The sequence below is a fragment of the Glandiceps talaboti genome, chromosome 11, assembly GCF_964340395.1.
Source record: "Glandiceps talaboti chromosome 11, keGlaTala1.1, whole genome shotgun sequence".
Classification (NCBI taxonomy): Eukaryota; Metazoa; Hemichordata; class Enteropneusta; family Spengelidae; genus Glandiceps; species Glandiceps talaboti.
Window position 1 is genome coordinate 13,334,769 of NC_135559.1, and position 15,642 is coordinate 13,350,410.

At 34.7% G+C, this 15,642-nt stretch overlaps 1 protein-coding gene across 6 annotated transcripts in view; it reads right to left on the minus strand.

Moving 5' to 3' along the window:
- Nucleotides 1–277: 277 nt before the first annotated feature.
- Nucleotides 278–15,642, minus strand: part of LOC144442190 (cilium assembly protein DZIP1L-like) — a 47,218-nt gene continuing 31,853 nt past the window's right edge. For 4 of the 6 annotated variants that reach the window (XM_078131465.1, XM_078131464.1, XM_078131462.1 and 1 more), the window contains 6 exons: nt 14,868–15,108; nt 12,719–12,832; nt 10,855–11,013; nt 8,697–8,788; nt 6,191–6,294; nt 278–4,955 (listed from right to left, as the gene is read on the minus strand). In XM_078131465.1, the coding sequence (XP_077987591.1) occupies nt 4,855–4,955; nt 6,191–6,294; nt 8,697–8,788; nt 10,855–11,013; nt 12,719–12,832; nt 14,868–15,108 (811 nt within the window). In that variant the 3' untranslated portion in view covers nt 278–4,854. The remainder of the gene's footprint in view (nt 4,956–6,190; nt 6,295–8,696; nt 8,789–10,854; nt 11,014–12,718; nt 12,833–14,867; nt 15,109–15,642) is intronic. The other 2 variants (XM_078131467.1, XM_078131468.1) reach the window with 2 other exon arrangements.

Below are 15,642 nucleotides of genomic sequence, written 5' to 3' on the forward strand. Positions count from 1 at the left end.
AATCTGTATTTCATACCTATTCATTGTTTAAATATACATATCATTATATGATAATAATAATTACTGCAAGCTGGATTACTATTCTCTTCTTAAACATGTCATTCATTCAATCATTCACCACTACAACTTAGCATGTCACTTTGCCCTCACTGGTCTGCTCCTGAGGGGTTGACCGACATGTGAGGGCGCCCTAACATGGCATACCTAGCAGATTACAATTCCACACACATAAACACCATGACCAGTAATTATGATTTCAGCTACCATTGTTTATTCCATGTTTAGGATATTAATAGTACAGCAATTTCGTTATAAAAGCACACCATATAATTATACAGTGAATTTTTTTCAATATTTTAACCACAAAATAGATTTTTTTAGCTATAATTTAACGTTATCGCAGCCATGGGGTGAAATCGATTACCATGGCAACCTGAACAATTACCAACACAAAAATAAATATCCCTTAATCTGAAAAAGTTACAAATGTATAAAATGAGGAAACATTATGTAAAGGTGGGTATGAGTGCAAGTTTCATTTTCAAAAACACGTGAAAAGTATTCCATTCTCCCTATTTATACTCATACCTTGGTATGTTCCTATGGTTTACAATAAAAAGTTTGTTCCAATGTACAGGGAATAGGGATGTGTGCTATAACTTCAATATATATACAACCACAACAAACAATAGATATTCTAGAATTCACACAATTTCTGTACACCAGGGAAAGAAATTTCAAATTTGGTGTAGTTCTGCAGTCACCTCGCAGGTAGTTATTTTCATCTGCAAGGGATGGGTGTATTTTTGGTATGGACGTAGGAAGTGTGGTTGAGGTCATGTGAGAAATGTAATGTGTTAACCTTCAAAAATTCCCTCTCCAGTAAGAAATCATGCATCCCCAAGAGAGAGGTTCACTGCATGGGGTTAAACAGTAAAATTTGCATGTTTGTTGAAGACTGAGGTTGAGCATAAAAAGTGAGCAACGTCCAAGACACACCACTGCCAATCGTTATTTCGCACTGTCGCGGAAGAAATAACAGTTCTGGTTTACGAGAATGATGCATAGCACAATACTATTTAACATTGATTTCATGGGATTATATATAGTTACCTTTACCTTCATATAATATACCATATTGCAATTAACCATATTCAGACCAGTATAACCTCTAAGCCAATTTGATGCACCACTGACACACACAATTTCTAATGGTGCACCAAAATTTGGGGTTCCCTATCTCTTACTATGAGGTGACTTACAAGAAATGCCAGTTTTTATCATTTTGACTCACAACAACAATAATTGGCTATCATTACGGGGCACACTGTACTGACCATTTTGCAAGTATGCATTACCAGATTTGGCAAAGTGAGGGCTACAATTGTTTGCATTTGTCATGACGACTGATCATATGGTAATGCAGGATGCCATGAACAAAATGTGAGTACAAGAACGTGTTCTTAAAAGAGAATTACAGTCATGGCATAGGTATGTTTTGATTACTGGCAGCTGCTACAAAAATAGTAGTGTGAACAACGTGGTAACATCCTGTCTGCTGTCTCTATGCTACAATACTCGACTATTCTAGCCCCTCACTACCAGCACAAAACTACTTGCAAACAGTGCCCCCTAGTGGTCAAACCAAGAAATCTCTGATAACCGAAATGTGGCATACCACAGGAGATGATGCAAACAACAAAATTTCACAAAGTTACACTTAACAATTTTACAAATGATAATTATATGCAAAATCTGTGTAAAAAGAAACGCTGGGACATAAACTACTGAAACAAACATAATATTTAATTAATTTGACACATTTATGGTAAGCCTTAATTACATATAACACTCAAATTCACACACAGTAATAAAATAATAAACAAGCTAACATACATCAAAACACAGCAGAAAAGTAACATTAATAACAATTAGCAAATACAGAACACAAAATTTATATTATAGCATTTTGTAAGTTCATTTACATTTTATACAATATTTATCCATTCTTGTTCCAATCACAAAGAATTACCAACAAAAATTGTATTCATATACGACAACCCTAAACTCACTTCTTCATATTGTCAAATTTTCATATTTCAGAAGAAAAAAATTCATAAATTTCAGAAAAAAAATAGACCCCATCACGTGTACGCTGATGTTTGAATCTGATAATTTTTTTACATTCTGTGGTATCCTTTACTAAAGTAGCTTTTTATATTGAAATAAGAGTTTTTTGAGAGATAATGTACATGTACAAAAACAGCCAAGTATGGTTCACAACTCCTTGTATAAAAATATTCCCGTAAAAAGGTATATGGTTGGAGGGCATTGGAAGATTTTGAAAAATTGCAGCATTTATTTAAACTTATGAAACCCAGACTTCATTATCAACATTAAAACTCGTCTCCTTACACTTTTCACAATGGACCTTGAAAGTGAACAGCGCCCTCTAGCAGTACAGAATGAGTTCACTGCTCAAATTCACCACTAGAGGGCGCAAATCATTAGAAAGGTATGTAGTACTTATTATCTGCAATATGACCCCTAAGTATTGAAAAAATGTGATTATACTTCAAATACAGGAAAAATAATTTATCATGTCATAAATAAATCAACTTTAATATTTATTAAATAAGTAAAATTATGACTTGTGTTTTGCTTTATGTATCATATCTGCCCTAAGTATGAACCTAGTGATTTTAATCTAGGGCTTGCGTGAACATTTAAAGCTATGCGGTTTGTAAGGTAAACTATTTATTTCTACATTTGAATTCAAACTAAACTACAAATCCTACTATGGTGGTACTAGAATGCATAATCCAGTTATGAAGGTATAATAATCAAAATATTCAAATTATCAAAATTTATGCCAGAATTTGTTCATACAGTATCTACTTGAAATTCACACTCATAGTAAAATATATTGTAAGACTTGTAACCACACCACTGTGATAGAAAATGAGTTCTTTGTACCGCCTCTAGAAATTTTGATACCAAAGCCAATGCAACTTACTCTACAATGTTGAGTAGAACAGACTTAAAACGTAACATTTGAAATGACAGTAGTTATTTACTTTTACCATGCACCAAGCAAGGATGTTATGAAGGCATGAGGTCACATGAGGGCGCCCTCTATGTTAAGTGACTACAAGTTAGAGTGAAATACAGTTGCTGATACTCAAGGTGATGAAGTGTGGACGGAGATAGCAAAGATTCCTGACTAAGGTCAAGTATACAATCATTCCAATGTTTTATTTATAATTTTTTTTACTAGACAGTTCAGACATCAGAATTGTTTACAGAGACAAGAACATGACAATGTATGGGCTTACATGTAGTTTGCTAGTATCTTGATACCACTTTTGAACAAAAAATGAAGTGGTTTGGCGTATGATTTTCATTTTACCGAGAGTGTGTTAAAAATCACAAGAGGCTTTGGTGCCCCTGTGACATGTCAGTTTGTTCAGGGAGAACTACACAACATTGGAATAATGTAATCAATCATCGTACCTATGCAAGCATAATTTATGACAAATCGAAAAGAGTACTGGCAACTTTTAATATTTTGAATACAATGGAACAATTGATGTAGATTTTATTGTTCTGATGTAAAATGACCAGGTATAAATCTTGTATTTTTGTTCTGAAAAATCAAGAAAAGTGATGGCGACTTGAGTGTTTTGGTACATATATTGAGTACACCAGAACAGTTGACATGGATGCACATTGTCAAGACGTGGAAAGACCAGGTATAAATTCCATATATTTGGTCTGTTTGCATTCAACTTGGCTTGCATGTGCTATAATTACACTGTATAGAATGTCTTTGTACCATGGACATAGTTTGACTATTATTTTGCACTGTACTGCCAGGAATCAAGGCTGGGACGGAAAGGATTTATTGAAGGAAAGGAAAATAGTTTGGGAATGAAGAAAAGTACATATTAAATCTCACTACTATCAGTTTTAGTATTGGGTTATCAAAATTTTGATATTTTTGAAATTCTGTTTGTATTATTTTCTAAGTCAAAAATGTTACCTTTTTCAGACTTTCATATGTCTTGTGTCACTTTTCATCGTCAAAGTTTGTAACTTTTCGGACGTTCATGTCAGAGAAAATTGTCTGTATCATAGTATGTTCTAAGTGAATGATTTTACATCAGCTGTAAGCAGGCATGCATTTTGTGAACATTTTTAGAATGTCATGCCCTAACTTAATTTTAGTCCTATAGACAGAGAGACAGATGCAAGGCTGGTACAAAAATACACCATATGTGCTATGTCATACATCACAGCAGATCTAAAACAGAGTGAAATGAATAAATGCAACTAATCAATATTGATATCTACGGTATCATAAAACAACAGTTACTATGGTAACCACAAGTCTTTTGTCCATATGCAAAGATTTGTAATAAAATTATCTGAAATTTTCACGATGAAATAAAATGTTTTGATGAAATCAGATATATTTCCCTTCATTGTCAATCAAACTGAATGTGTCCCAAAATCTTTAAAAAAATTTGCTTTGACAATGAGACACACAAAAAACTTTCTCCTTTTGCAAAATTTAAAACATCAATTGTCATGGTCATCTTACATAAATATTTGAAAAATATGCGTTGTATGTTATCGTAGCATTCCCTTTTCAAAAAATGACCACCCCTAACATTCAAATAGTTTGACCTTATTATTATTGTTCTACGTAAGCTGGGTAGCACCATTCAGTAGACATGGGGAAGACGGGTTTGAATACAGCAATATTTTCAAGTTTAGCATACTCTTCTTGTATTGGACGCATGGGCAAGATAATGATAATGGAGGTTTGTTTGTTAGTGATTTAATTTGATTTTAGAGCTCACTAAGGTCAAGATCATCATCCCAATCTGTCACTGACACTGTACCATGTGCACTTGGAGTTCGACTACCAGCCTCCTTTGATGGTCCTGGGCCTGTAAGGAAATATACAATACTAGTAGTGAGTTGATCATCTTTTAGTTAATAGCTAGAACTCATCCTGTATGCCTGTATAGGCACAAACACACAAACAAACAAACAAACAAACAAACAGACAAACAAACAAACAAACAAACAGAAGCCACAACACACACACTCACCTATCACATCATACACTGCTGCAGACACATACAGACTAATATGACCACAAAGTTTCCACCCTACACATACATACACACATTATAAATAGACACACATACACACATGCAGTTTCAACTACACACACACACATGCATGTACACATGCCCCTCACAGACACATACATACATACATACATACATACATACATACATACATACATACATACATACATACATACATACATACATACATACAGACACACAGACACACACACACACACACACACACACACACACACACACATATATATACACACACATACACACACATACAGACATACACAGACACTTATGCATCAAGAAGCAACTACATCAATATTGTTTCAGTGACAAACCATACACGTATGTTCATAATTCTTGAAAATACTGAAATTACTCTCTAGTCTCCCTACACCTTGAAAACTTGTTGGTTTTGGACAAAATTAATCCACAGAGACAATAATTTAAGCGGTATTACAGCCTTTAATATTTGCATACATACTTGGCCTCATAAATTGTCAATCTTACACCATGAAATTAGTAAGGGATCTGTAGCATAGCTAGTCTGTACAGTATGCTGAGTTGGGGTGCCCTCAACACTTTTCCCGGAGCAAGGACATTGAGGGCTGAACGGCATCATGTATCTAACAGTCTACAGTACCGCCAGGTATATTGTAAAATGGCAGATCAAGAGTTACAGGAATAAAGTATTTTTCATGGTGAATACATGTTGCATGTAGTATATAAATTTTTCCTTTGACCCTGATCACTATTTTGTCCACTATCTTGTAAGAAGTCCAATGTAAGACCACCAACAACTGCATCTTAACAATCTCTGAGCAAATATAGATTCATGTGATTGTCTTGTCCATAAAGAGAAATGATCCAATGTCATTTATTATACAGATATGATAGTCAATGGAAATATATGACACAGATTATAAGTAGATTTACAGTGCTAATGTTCACACAGATAGTGAGGAAATAAGATCTGACCAGTGAATTTAAAAAAAGGCTAAATGAGAGATCGAGGTGTCATAGTTAAGTCTCACCTTTGTGTGAAGCAGATCCCCACATACTAGTACCATAGGTATTAGAGGAATCAGTTTCAGAAACAGTGCGGTGTCTAGCAGCAGGGGCAGGTTGTTGGTTAGAACTAAAGCAAAAGAAAGAAAGTATGTGTAACACAGCACACGTGGTTGTGATAAGTTGGGTGGGGGAGATTAAGTCCACACATGTAACACATCACATGTGGTTGTGATAGGATGGGGGGAGGTGGAGGGGATGAGGTCCACACTTGTACACCTTCACTACCAGATTTATTCAAAATTTATTTCAGGATTTTTATTATCATTTTAAAACTAAAGATTATGTATGTTGTATCATGATAGTTAGAATAATAATAATTTTTCTTTTGAAATATTGTTTTAAAATAGTCAAAACATCTTTTTCCTTTTTTTTTTATAAATTGAAAATTGGCAAATTCCATATAGTATACAAGATATTGTCATATTCAGTCATACTGAAAATACAGTTGCCTTTGGGGTCACAAAGCTTTTTTTTAAAAAGAACAATTTATATTTCAAAATTAAGTAATAGTAAATTTTTTTTATTTATTCAAATATAAAATTAGAGTTGGTCATGTGATATAGATATTCACTGTTAATATAGAATATTTATTACAAAAATATCATTTACTAAAATAAATATCTGGCAGCAGGTGTGTGTCTTAAATTCAATATATTCAACCAGCACCAATACAGATGACACCAAAATCACACTGACAAGTTAGGTGTACAGGACACATATGATGTGCAACACAGATTTTGACAAACACAGCTAAAACAGAGCATGTGTTCTCCAGTCAACTGTACGTAACATATATATTTATTGATCAACGTCGATCATTTGTCAAGTTCAGATTGTTGTTTTACTGGCTAGACAAGAGTACTCGGTACTTGCATTGCTAAACACAGTACTATTGTGATTGAAGAAAAAGTTTTGCTTAGGCAGAAATAACATAATTGTGTGTTTCCGATAACACCCCCCCCCCCCCCCGAGAATAGGGTAGGTAGGTCAGGATTTTATTTTATTTTATTTTATTTTATTTTATCTTTTTAGCTGTTTTTATTTTTGAAAAATATTGCTTCGACCCAAAATCAAACAAAAAGTTGGTCAGAATACCCATTCTGTGATAGTTTGATGAAATATGTACATAGTTCGCTGAGGAAAAAAAACAGGTCAAGAAGACAAAGAATTTCTTATCTTTTTGTTTTGAATGTTTATAAAATTGTTTAGGGTCAACAGCTTAAACTAGGATCGGGCGGGTTATCGGAAAAATACAATTTTTTTTTAATTTGTCGTACATTCGTTTATCTTTTGAAATTTCACTCGATAACAATCATCCTATGTTCAGCAATAAAAGTGTTGTTTTCTATCCAGTAAAACAACAATCTAAAATTGTAAAATGATCAACTATGCTCATAAATATATATGTTACATACAGTCTTCTGGTGAATGGTGCCTGTTTTAGCTGTAAATAGGATTTATAGTGTTAGACAGATGACAAATAAGATTTGACAGTAAAGATGATAAAACACACAATATATGCAAATTAGTATAATTAACAATTCAAAATTTCATGCAAAATGAGTGAAAATTATCAGCAATTTTTATCGCTTCAGGAGGATATTCACTTTGACAACCAGACACATTTTGATGCACTATTCAATAAATAGTGTTGGTGGGACGCATAATTTAAAATACTTGCACAGGATTATTAGAATAACAAATATTGAAATGTGCTTTGAGTGCAGATACCATACTGGTATCATTATCTTTTAAAAGTTCTACTAGCAAGAATTTAGTGCAGATTTCTGAAAAGCTACTTTATCTTGGCATGTGAAATTTTGGAATTTGACAGACAGCTAAAGATGAGATTGACATAGTACATGCGCAGTATTGACACAAAGACAGAGTGTGAAGCCTACAACACAGAACATCATGACAAACTGGTACATCTTACGAGACACTCAAATAATGCAGCATGTGTGAATACACTATCAATATTATATGCTTTGAATGATCTAGACAGTACATACAGTGGTGATACCTGTACAGACAAGTTACAATACATGCTTTACATTTACACCAGACAGCAAAAAAATCATATTGTACAAGACTATAGGAAGTAAACAGAGTTACATGTACCCAACACATATTACCAAACAAAGACAACACAACATCACCACATACCACTGACAACATTTTCAAACACAACTTTGTGTTTTTACAAAAAAAGTTGGCAAGGGGGTAAAATGTACCAACGTTCCATGCACAATCAACTGACGTTACTCTTCAGAGATTTGTGCTGACAAAGAATGTAAATTTGTTCACAATTTCAGCCTCAGGACTTTGCAAAGTTTAGTCAAAACATGTCTGTATAAGACTAGTACATTAACATATATACAAAGACTTTTGCTGCACTTAGTGTATAGTTCTGACATATGATATAAAATACAGACGTGAAATGTACCACAACACAAATATTTGACTTACGCAGCAACTGGTCTTGGTCCTGCAGCAGATGACATGTCATCTATCGAGGAGACAGAGAAATCACTCTCTTCATCATCTTCATCTCCCATAGTCTAAAAAAATACATAGATACACAATTCATAATGTTTTATGTACTACATGTATAGTCACAAATCTGTTGAACTGCCATATTGGTTTTCCCACAATCCCTTGGAATGCCAGAGGTCATTGAAACTTATGGTTTGACCTTTGACCTCACAATGCATTGTGGGAAATCTAACATGGCTTTCTCTACCATTAAAATAGCTATCAAGACTGTGGTTGTACTAACTAGTTTGGTCTACTGTATGATAACACTACAGATTTTATCTACCTTTGTACTTTAAGAATCCATTTATGTACATATTCTCACTGTGTGAACATAATTATCTAGCATGTAATGGGAGAGGGATGGTGTTTGAGAATACAACTTGGATATAAATGATATATTATCTAAATTGTGTAAATATCTACATTGTACACATAATTATTCCGAAGTTTTGCACCTTGTAAACTCGCAATACTGTACATAAAATTTTGGCTTAACTTTTTTCCATCATTCTGGGTTTTTTCCAAATACTTGTGAAAATGAAACGATGTTCAATATTGTGTCTCTCGGTGCATTCTTGTCATCTTTACATGATATAACCTTTGCTGTCTCAACTCTCAATAAGTCATGCTTGTTCACGAGATTCTCAAGTTCTACAACTTCACAAGCGTCCATTGTATATAGTCTAGTTCCTGAAGACTGTATTCCAATTTTACATAACTTTATCTTCACACATTACATCTAGTCAATGTCGTCACTCTCGCACAGAACTCTGTGCTCTCCCCTACAGCAGTCATATAAACATGATGACGTCGCGCCCCCATGTGATTTAGTTTGGGGGGAAGGTGGAGTTCAGTTGGACATTTGCATATCATATCTGTCCAGCTGTACTAATTAATATTAATGAGCAATGACGACAGCCTGTCAAGTCTGTCAAGTTGTGATGGATTACTACTGACATGCGCTGTTTGCGCTTCGCCCAGCATGCGGTCGAACCACATTTAACACCTTGAGTAACAACATTGACCAGACGTAATATGTGAAGATAACGTAGTGTAAAATCAGAATACAGTCGTCAGGAACTAGACTAACTGTATGCAAATTGTGGTAACATATAGTCTGCAAGGTACGCCATGTTGAGGGTGCCCTCACACATCAGTCAACTCCTTTTCCTTAGTGACAAGTTGCTGAGGGCAGAGCAACGTGAAGTACCTTACAGTCTAAGTAATATATATATATATATATATAATCATACAAATAACATACAGGAAAGACAAGTATTTTTAAAACATGTATTAGGAAGTAACAGTTGTGTGTGCAGAGAGTATGTAAGAGTGAAAAAAATGTATGATGTATCACAAAGATTTCAAAATTCACACAAGTATTTTTGGACAATTCTATCTAGTATATATACCTATGACAAAAGTGATGGTAGTCGTACATATATCATGTTCTCAGTTACGTGACAAATAAAGATTGCAATCTACATCGAGAAAGACAGTTGTCAGAAAGAGGGGCAGAGCAAAGAGAAATACTTGAGAGATGCAAAGAATGAAGCACACGCAGACATGCATATTGGTGATGTACCATGCACAGTGTATATTTTTGATACTCTAGTAAGTAATTCACAACCATGTATTAAGTTATCGACAGTGTAACATACAAACAACAGTACATTTAATATAAGACACACCAACACTACAGCATAGCAATTATATAGGGCCATGCACACTTTAACTAAAAGTGACAGGTGAGGGAAAATTAGCATGCAACATCTCAACACATTTGATAGACCATTCTGGTGAATAGCGCCCTCTTGCGGCAAAGTTGAGCAGCAACATAAACCGGTGACATGTGACTTGTGAATATTCATTAAAAAAACACCATTATTTTAAACAACATACCAGGTTTGGAATGTTTTTGTTTATTAACCATTTTTCTGCAACACAACACAATATGCAACATGCATTAGTTGAGTTCCCAGAATAACTTTCACCAATCCACATCACCGCTATACCCTACACCCACCACTAGAGGGTGCCATTTACCAGGGGGAGGTCAAGGGTCAGACACCGACACCACACTACTTACAGGTATTCTAGGAGTGGGCGAACCATCACTCGGGTCTCTACCCCTTGTATCAGGCTGGGTGAGAGACCCACTTACATCTATACCACCTGTAGGTTTCTGCCCACCCCTGCCTGACAACTGTCTCTCTATGGACGCTGCAAGGTTCTTTACAGAGGATCCCTAAGAAGTAAGGTTGTAAATAAAATTATCATTCTCTTTTGTTGTACAGTTTGAGTTTGTAGGTGTACCTGGACGTCTAACTGCCCTCTTTTAGGGCTCCTGACATTGCAAAGTATGTAATAAACGGTGAATTGGTCATTTGCTATCAAATTTATCTTTTGTGATAAAGCTAATTTGACACACAGTGACACTGAAGATGATGATGTACCAAACTTTACTGTTTCCCCTCTATCAATGTGTCCTATCCCTTCCTATGAGATGACTTTCAAGAGACCCCATTTTCAATCATTTTCAGCCAAAACTTTTTTCTCTCTTTCAATAGACGGCATACTTTCCCCCTTACCATAATTTTGAGCTGAAAGGAGGAAGCATCCCACTGACTTACGATAAACCTTGCAATCTGAAGACTACTAGGTTCAATCAAACTTTTCATTTCAAATTTCATCAAATCTGTTCTCTGCAAGTATCCATACTGACTGAACATATTCAAATATGGTATTAAAAATAGTTTTAGTGATTAACTGCTAAAGGTCATCCAAGGTCACGGATGAAATGCTCTGGACTGGTTGTTGTATGTAATCTTATTAATAATATGTGTTTGCACTGTGATAAGAACAGCACACATCAAACAAAGTGCTGCCAATATTTTTACAAAAAACACACACACAGTGGAAAAGTAAACTGAATATAGACTATACAAAGTGTTTGGAAGGAGACAAAGAAAGAGATGAAAGCTGAGTGGTAATAGAGAATCAGAAATTAGATATAAATGATACGGAACTGACTGGGAGACACTGAGTCGACAATTCAACAAAATCAAAAACCATCATTATCCAGGGATCAAACAAATGACATTTCTCTGTTCTGCTGGAAAATTCTGTTGCCATGCCAACAAAACGGTTCAACACTAACAAAACCTTAAAATACAGACGACAAACTGCGTTACAAATTAACAAAAACATGCAAAGATTAGTAGATATTTTGACTGCATGCACGAATATAGACGTTACAGCCTGAGATTCAGAAAATATAACATAAACTGCGACAGCTCCCCAATATCAAGGTATCATTTTATGGCAAATCATAATTATGTTATCCATTCCTTTTTTACGTTTAAGAATTGACAAACACCATGAGAGATGTTAATTTAATAATAATACAATAAATCTAAAAGCTACAAAATTCATAACAGTACATGTGACAAACCACAAAGCGGAAATAAAAAATTACGAGAATGCACAATTAAAACAGCTTTTTAAAAACACAAAACATAATGACCTTCTTGGCTGTACATATTAACCAAAACAAAAATTAGTTATTACCAACAAAAACCGAACACAAACAGTAACTATGATTTGTACACATACATTCAGTAAACACCAAAGCAAAGGAAACAAACCATGCAGTCAAAGAACGGCTAAAAAAATATTACAATTAACAAAACAAAATGGCAACGATCACAATGGTATTTATACCACCATGGCAACTTTATAACAATTGGTGCAAATATTGCAATTTTTAATTACGAAAACAGCAAACAGTGAACGATATTATTTGGCTATTTGGCAATAGTGCTATGAAATTATTGGTACCGGGGTACTGGTACGGCTGAAATATGAAAATAATGCTGGGTGTTATACACAGACAGAGAAATATCATTTGGTATGATTCTAGACATGACGGTATATAGTTTCCAATGGCCTACAGTTTTGATTAGTCCTGTATCAGCTTTGTCGTCATTTCGTGAGCTGAGTTCATCCACTTCAGTGATTGATTTCAGTTCCGGACTGGGATCGACTGTTAGTCCTTTTCCTTGGGACTGGTGCATGGAAGCAGGGTGGTAGGAAAAACATGTTATGGTTAATTGGTGAAATTTAAGGGGAAAAGATGGCAAAACTCCACCAGAAAGGAAAAATAAATGCATGAAGGGGGTGAAAAAACACCACTGAAGTGCATGCGATGGAATATTAGGCTATATATATTACATTACTGTTAACGAATATCAAGCAGACATGTGTTTCATCTGATTGACTGGAACAAATTTTAGTCTAATTTTGGAAAAAAAATGACACATTTTTTTATGTATATAGGATGATATTCTTTACATCAAGAGATTTTAAGCATGCATGTGGATATTGGTTTTGTGTTTGAAAATGAAAAAATGTAAAGATAAATGAAAATGAAAAATAAAATAAAATAAAACTATAATCCAAAACATGCAGTCATTGTTACTGACTTAATACAACAGTGTCTGTACAAGTCAGATAGGTGGAACCTGAATGAATAGATCACCACTATGTAGTACCAAGAAGTAACTGAAAGATTCATCGTTGAGGGCGCTCTTTTAATAACTTCCATACACAACTGTACATGTGCTGAGTGTGGCCTGAAAGAGTGATTACATATGCAGACCATCGACTTGACCTCTCAGACTATGATGAGTGGAGTCTACACAATTACTACCGGGTATTGCTGCAGTATTGAATTCAACTTTTGTTCCAAACACAAACTTGAAAAATTGTACCTGAAATTTTCGACTGCACACTCCAGTATTTGTCAACAGATTGACCAACTATTCAGTACACGAGCCTAATAAGGGGACCATAGATGCCTGGAAGTTTGTATCGCCGTCAAGTTTGTGTTCGGAATTTGATACTATGATTTACCAACACTGATGAATTTTTTATTTGAAAATTACCATTGCTGTTGCCAGACAAAGTCTTGACACAAGAAAGTTTATTTACAGTTATATTCGGTATGTGAGTTGAAGTATTAGGGCACTACAATGATGAAATTTTCAGTTTACACCAACAAGTGACTCCTGGTTTCTCTGCTTGCATGTACATGCTGTTTTAGTGGGCTGTATCTTAAATGTTTATTACTCTGGTAAGTAAGTTTTCAGTTTACTTAGATTGACACAAACTAAATCTATCATCTTCAATATGGTAGATTACACAAGTGGGTGATACTGTTGTGTGATTCTAATCACCCTGTGATCAAGATAGTGTAAACATCGGAAGTCCCAAACAGTTATCAAGAAAATGCTCCCTGTGTCATCCTATGGACTGGTATTGTTGTCTGTGCGGCCACTTTGAAAAAAAACTAGCTTTTAGAGACACCTCCCTACTGAGACCATAATTAAACCAACATCCATTCAATGGCCAATTTTATATCAATGTGCTATGACAATTGTTGTGTCTATCTTAGTAAACTGAAGCCTCGATTACCAGAGTCGTATGTAGAACACTCAATAATTGCGATAGTTAGTAACACGACACACTGCATTGCAAACATATGACACAATATGTATGCCTGTGCTATTAGTTGAAGAGTAAAAACTTGAATACAGTGCCAGAAGTGAGGCTAGTGAATAATCTGGTCTACTAATGAGTCAATAGAGAAAATATCAGGAGAACGTGAGCAATGGAAAAGTTGTGCATACAAGAATGTGGCGAAGCTCTCTAGTGGAGTGCACAACTAACTAACTAACTAATGAGTCATATTAGATACAGAAAAAGTACTCAATCATAATGATACAAATGCATATCCTTGGATTGTGCAGTAGGTGAGAAAAGGCTTTGTATCGGTAATATTAAAAAGATGCACCATAGTTGTGTAGTGCACTGGTCCAATTTGTAATCAAACTAGGGAGTTAGTATCAGGTTATGAATAAGGTTTTATCTCCCTAGCATAGTCTAAACTTGCATCATTGACTGTGCATTGTTTATACACTATAGATTTCTTTGAGTGGAGTGACAGCAATGAAGTGATAGGCAGATTGTACCAGACAGGGTATGATAACATTCATTCCTCAGATCAAATCAAACTATTTTATCATAAAGTCATGACATTACCTGACGGTTACCAACACCATATGTAGGTCTAGCTGAATCTACTTCTGTGGAACTCTTCAAATGTTTCAATTCGCTCTCTTCTTCATCTGTGTCCCATTGACTGTAAGATTCCTCCTCCTCTCCCTCCTCTTCTTCTTCCTCCTCACTACCCTCTTCTGTCTCAGTCTCCTCTTCTTCATCCTCTTCTTCTGAATCTTCATCATCATATTCAGTTCTTGTGTAGGTTGTCGTATCCCAGGACCTACAACGTAATTAAGTTGAGACAAACAGAACTCGTAAAATCATTTACTTTCAACAATTTCTCGCACAAATATTAATATCATGTTTTGTATACACTAGCTTCAGCTCTTGTATTCAAGGACCTTTGGGAAAAATAAGAAAATCATATTCAATGTTTATCACATTAAAAGTTGTATAGGCTTAATTCCTTATGTTGATAGTGGAATCATAGGACCTTCTTCAGACATCATGTTAATTATAATTATAATAATAATACTTTATTTTTCTATAGCGACTTCCATCAAAACAATAACAAACTGCTTCACAATAAAATATATAACAAATGATTTAAAAATACAATGATAAAAGTAAGACCAGTTCGACTAATGTAATATGATCAATTGAACTAATGTTCAAACTTAGATATTTGTTCACTGTTTCCATTCCCCAGTTTAAAGTCATATTTCTTTTACTTGTGTTCTAAATCAATCAGCTTTCAGAGGTACACCAGAAATCTACTTCTGTCTTAGTCTCTGTTACCCAGACTCTCACTGCT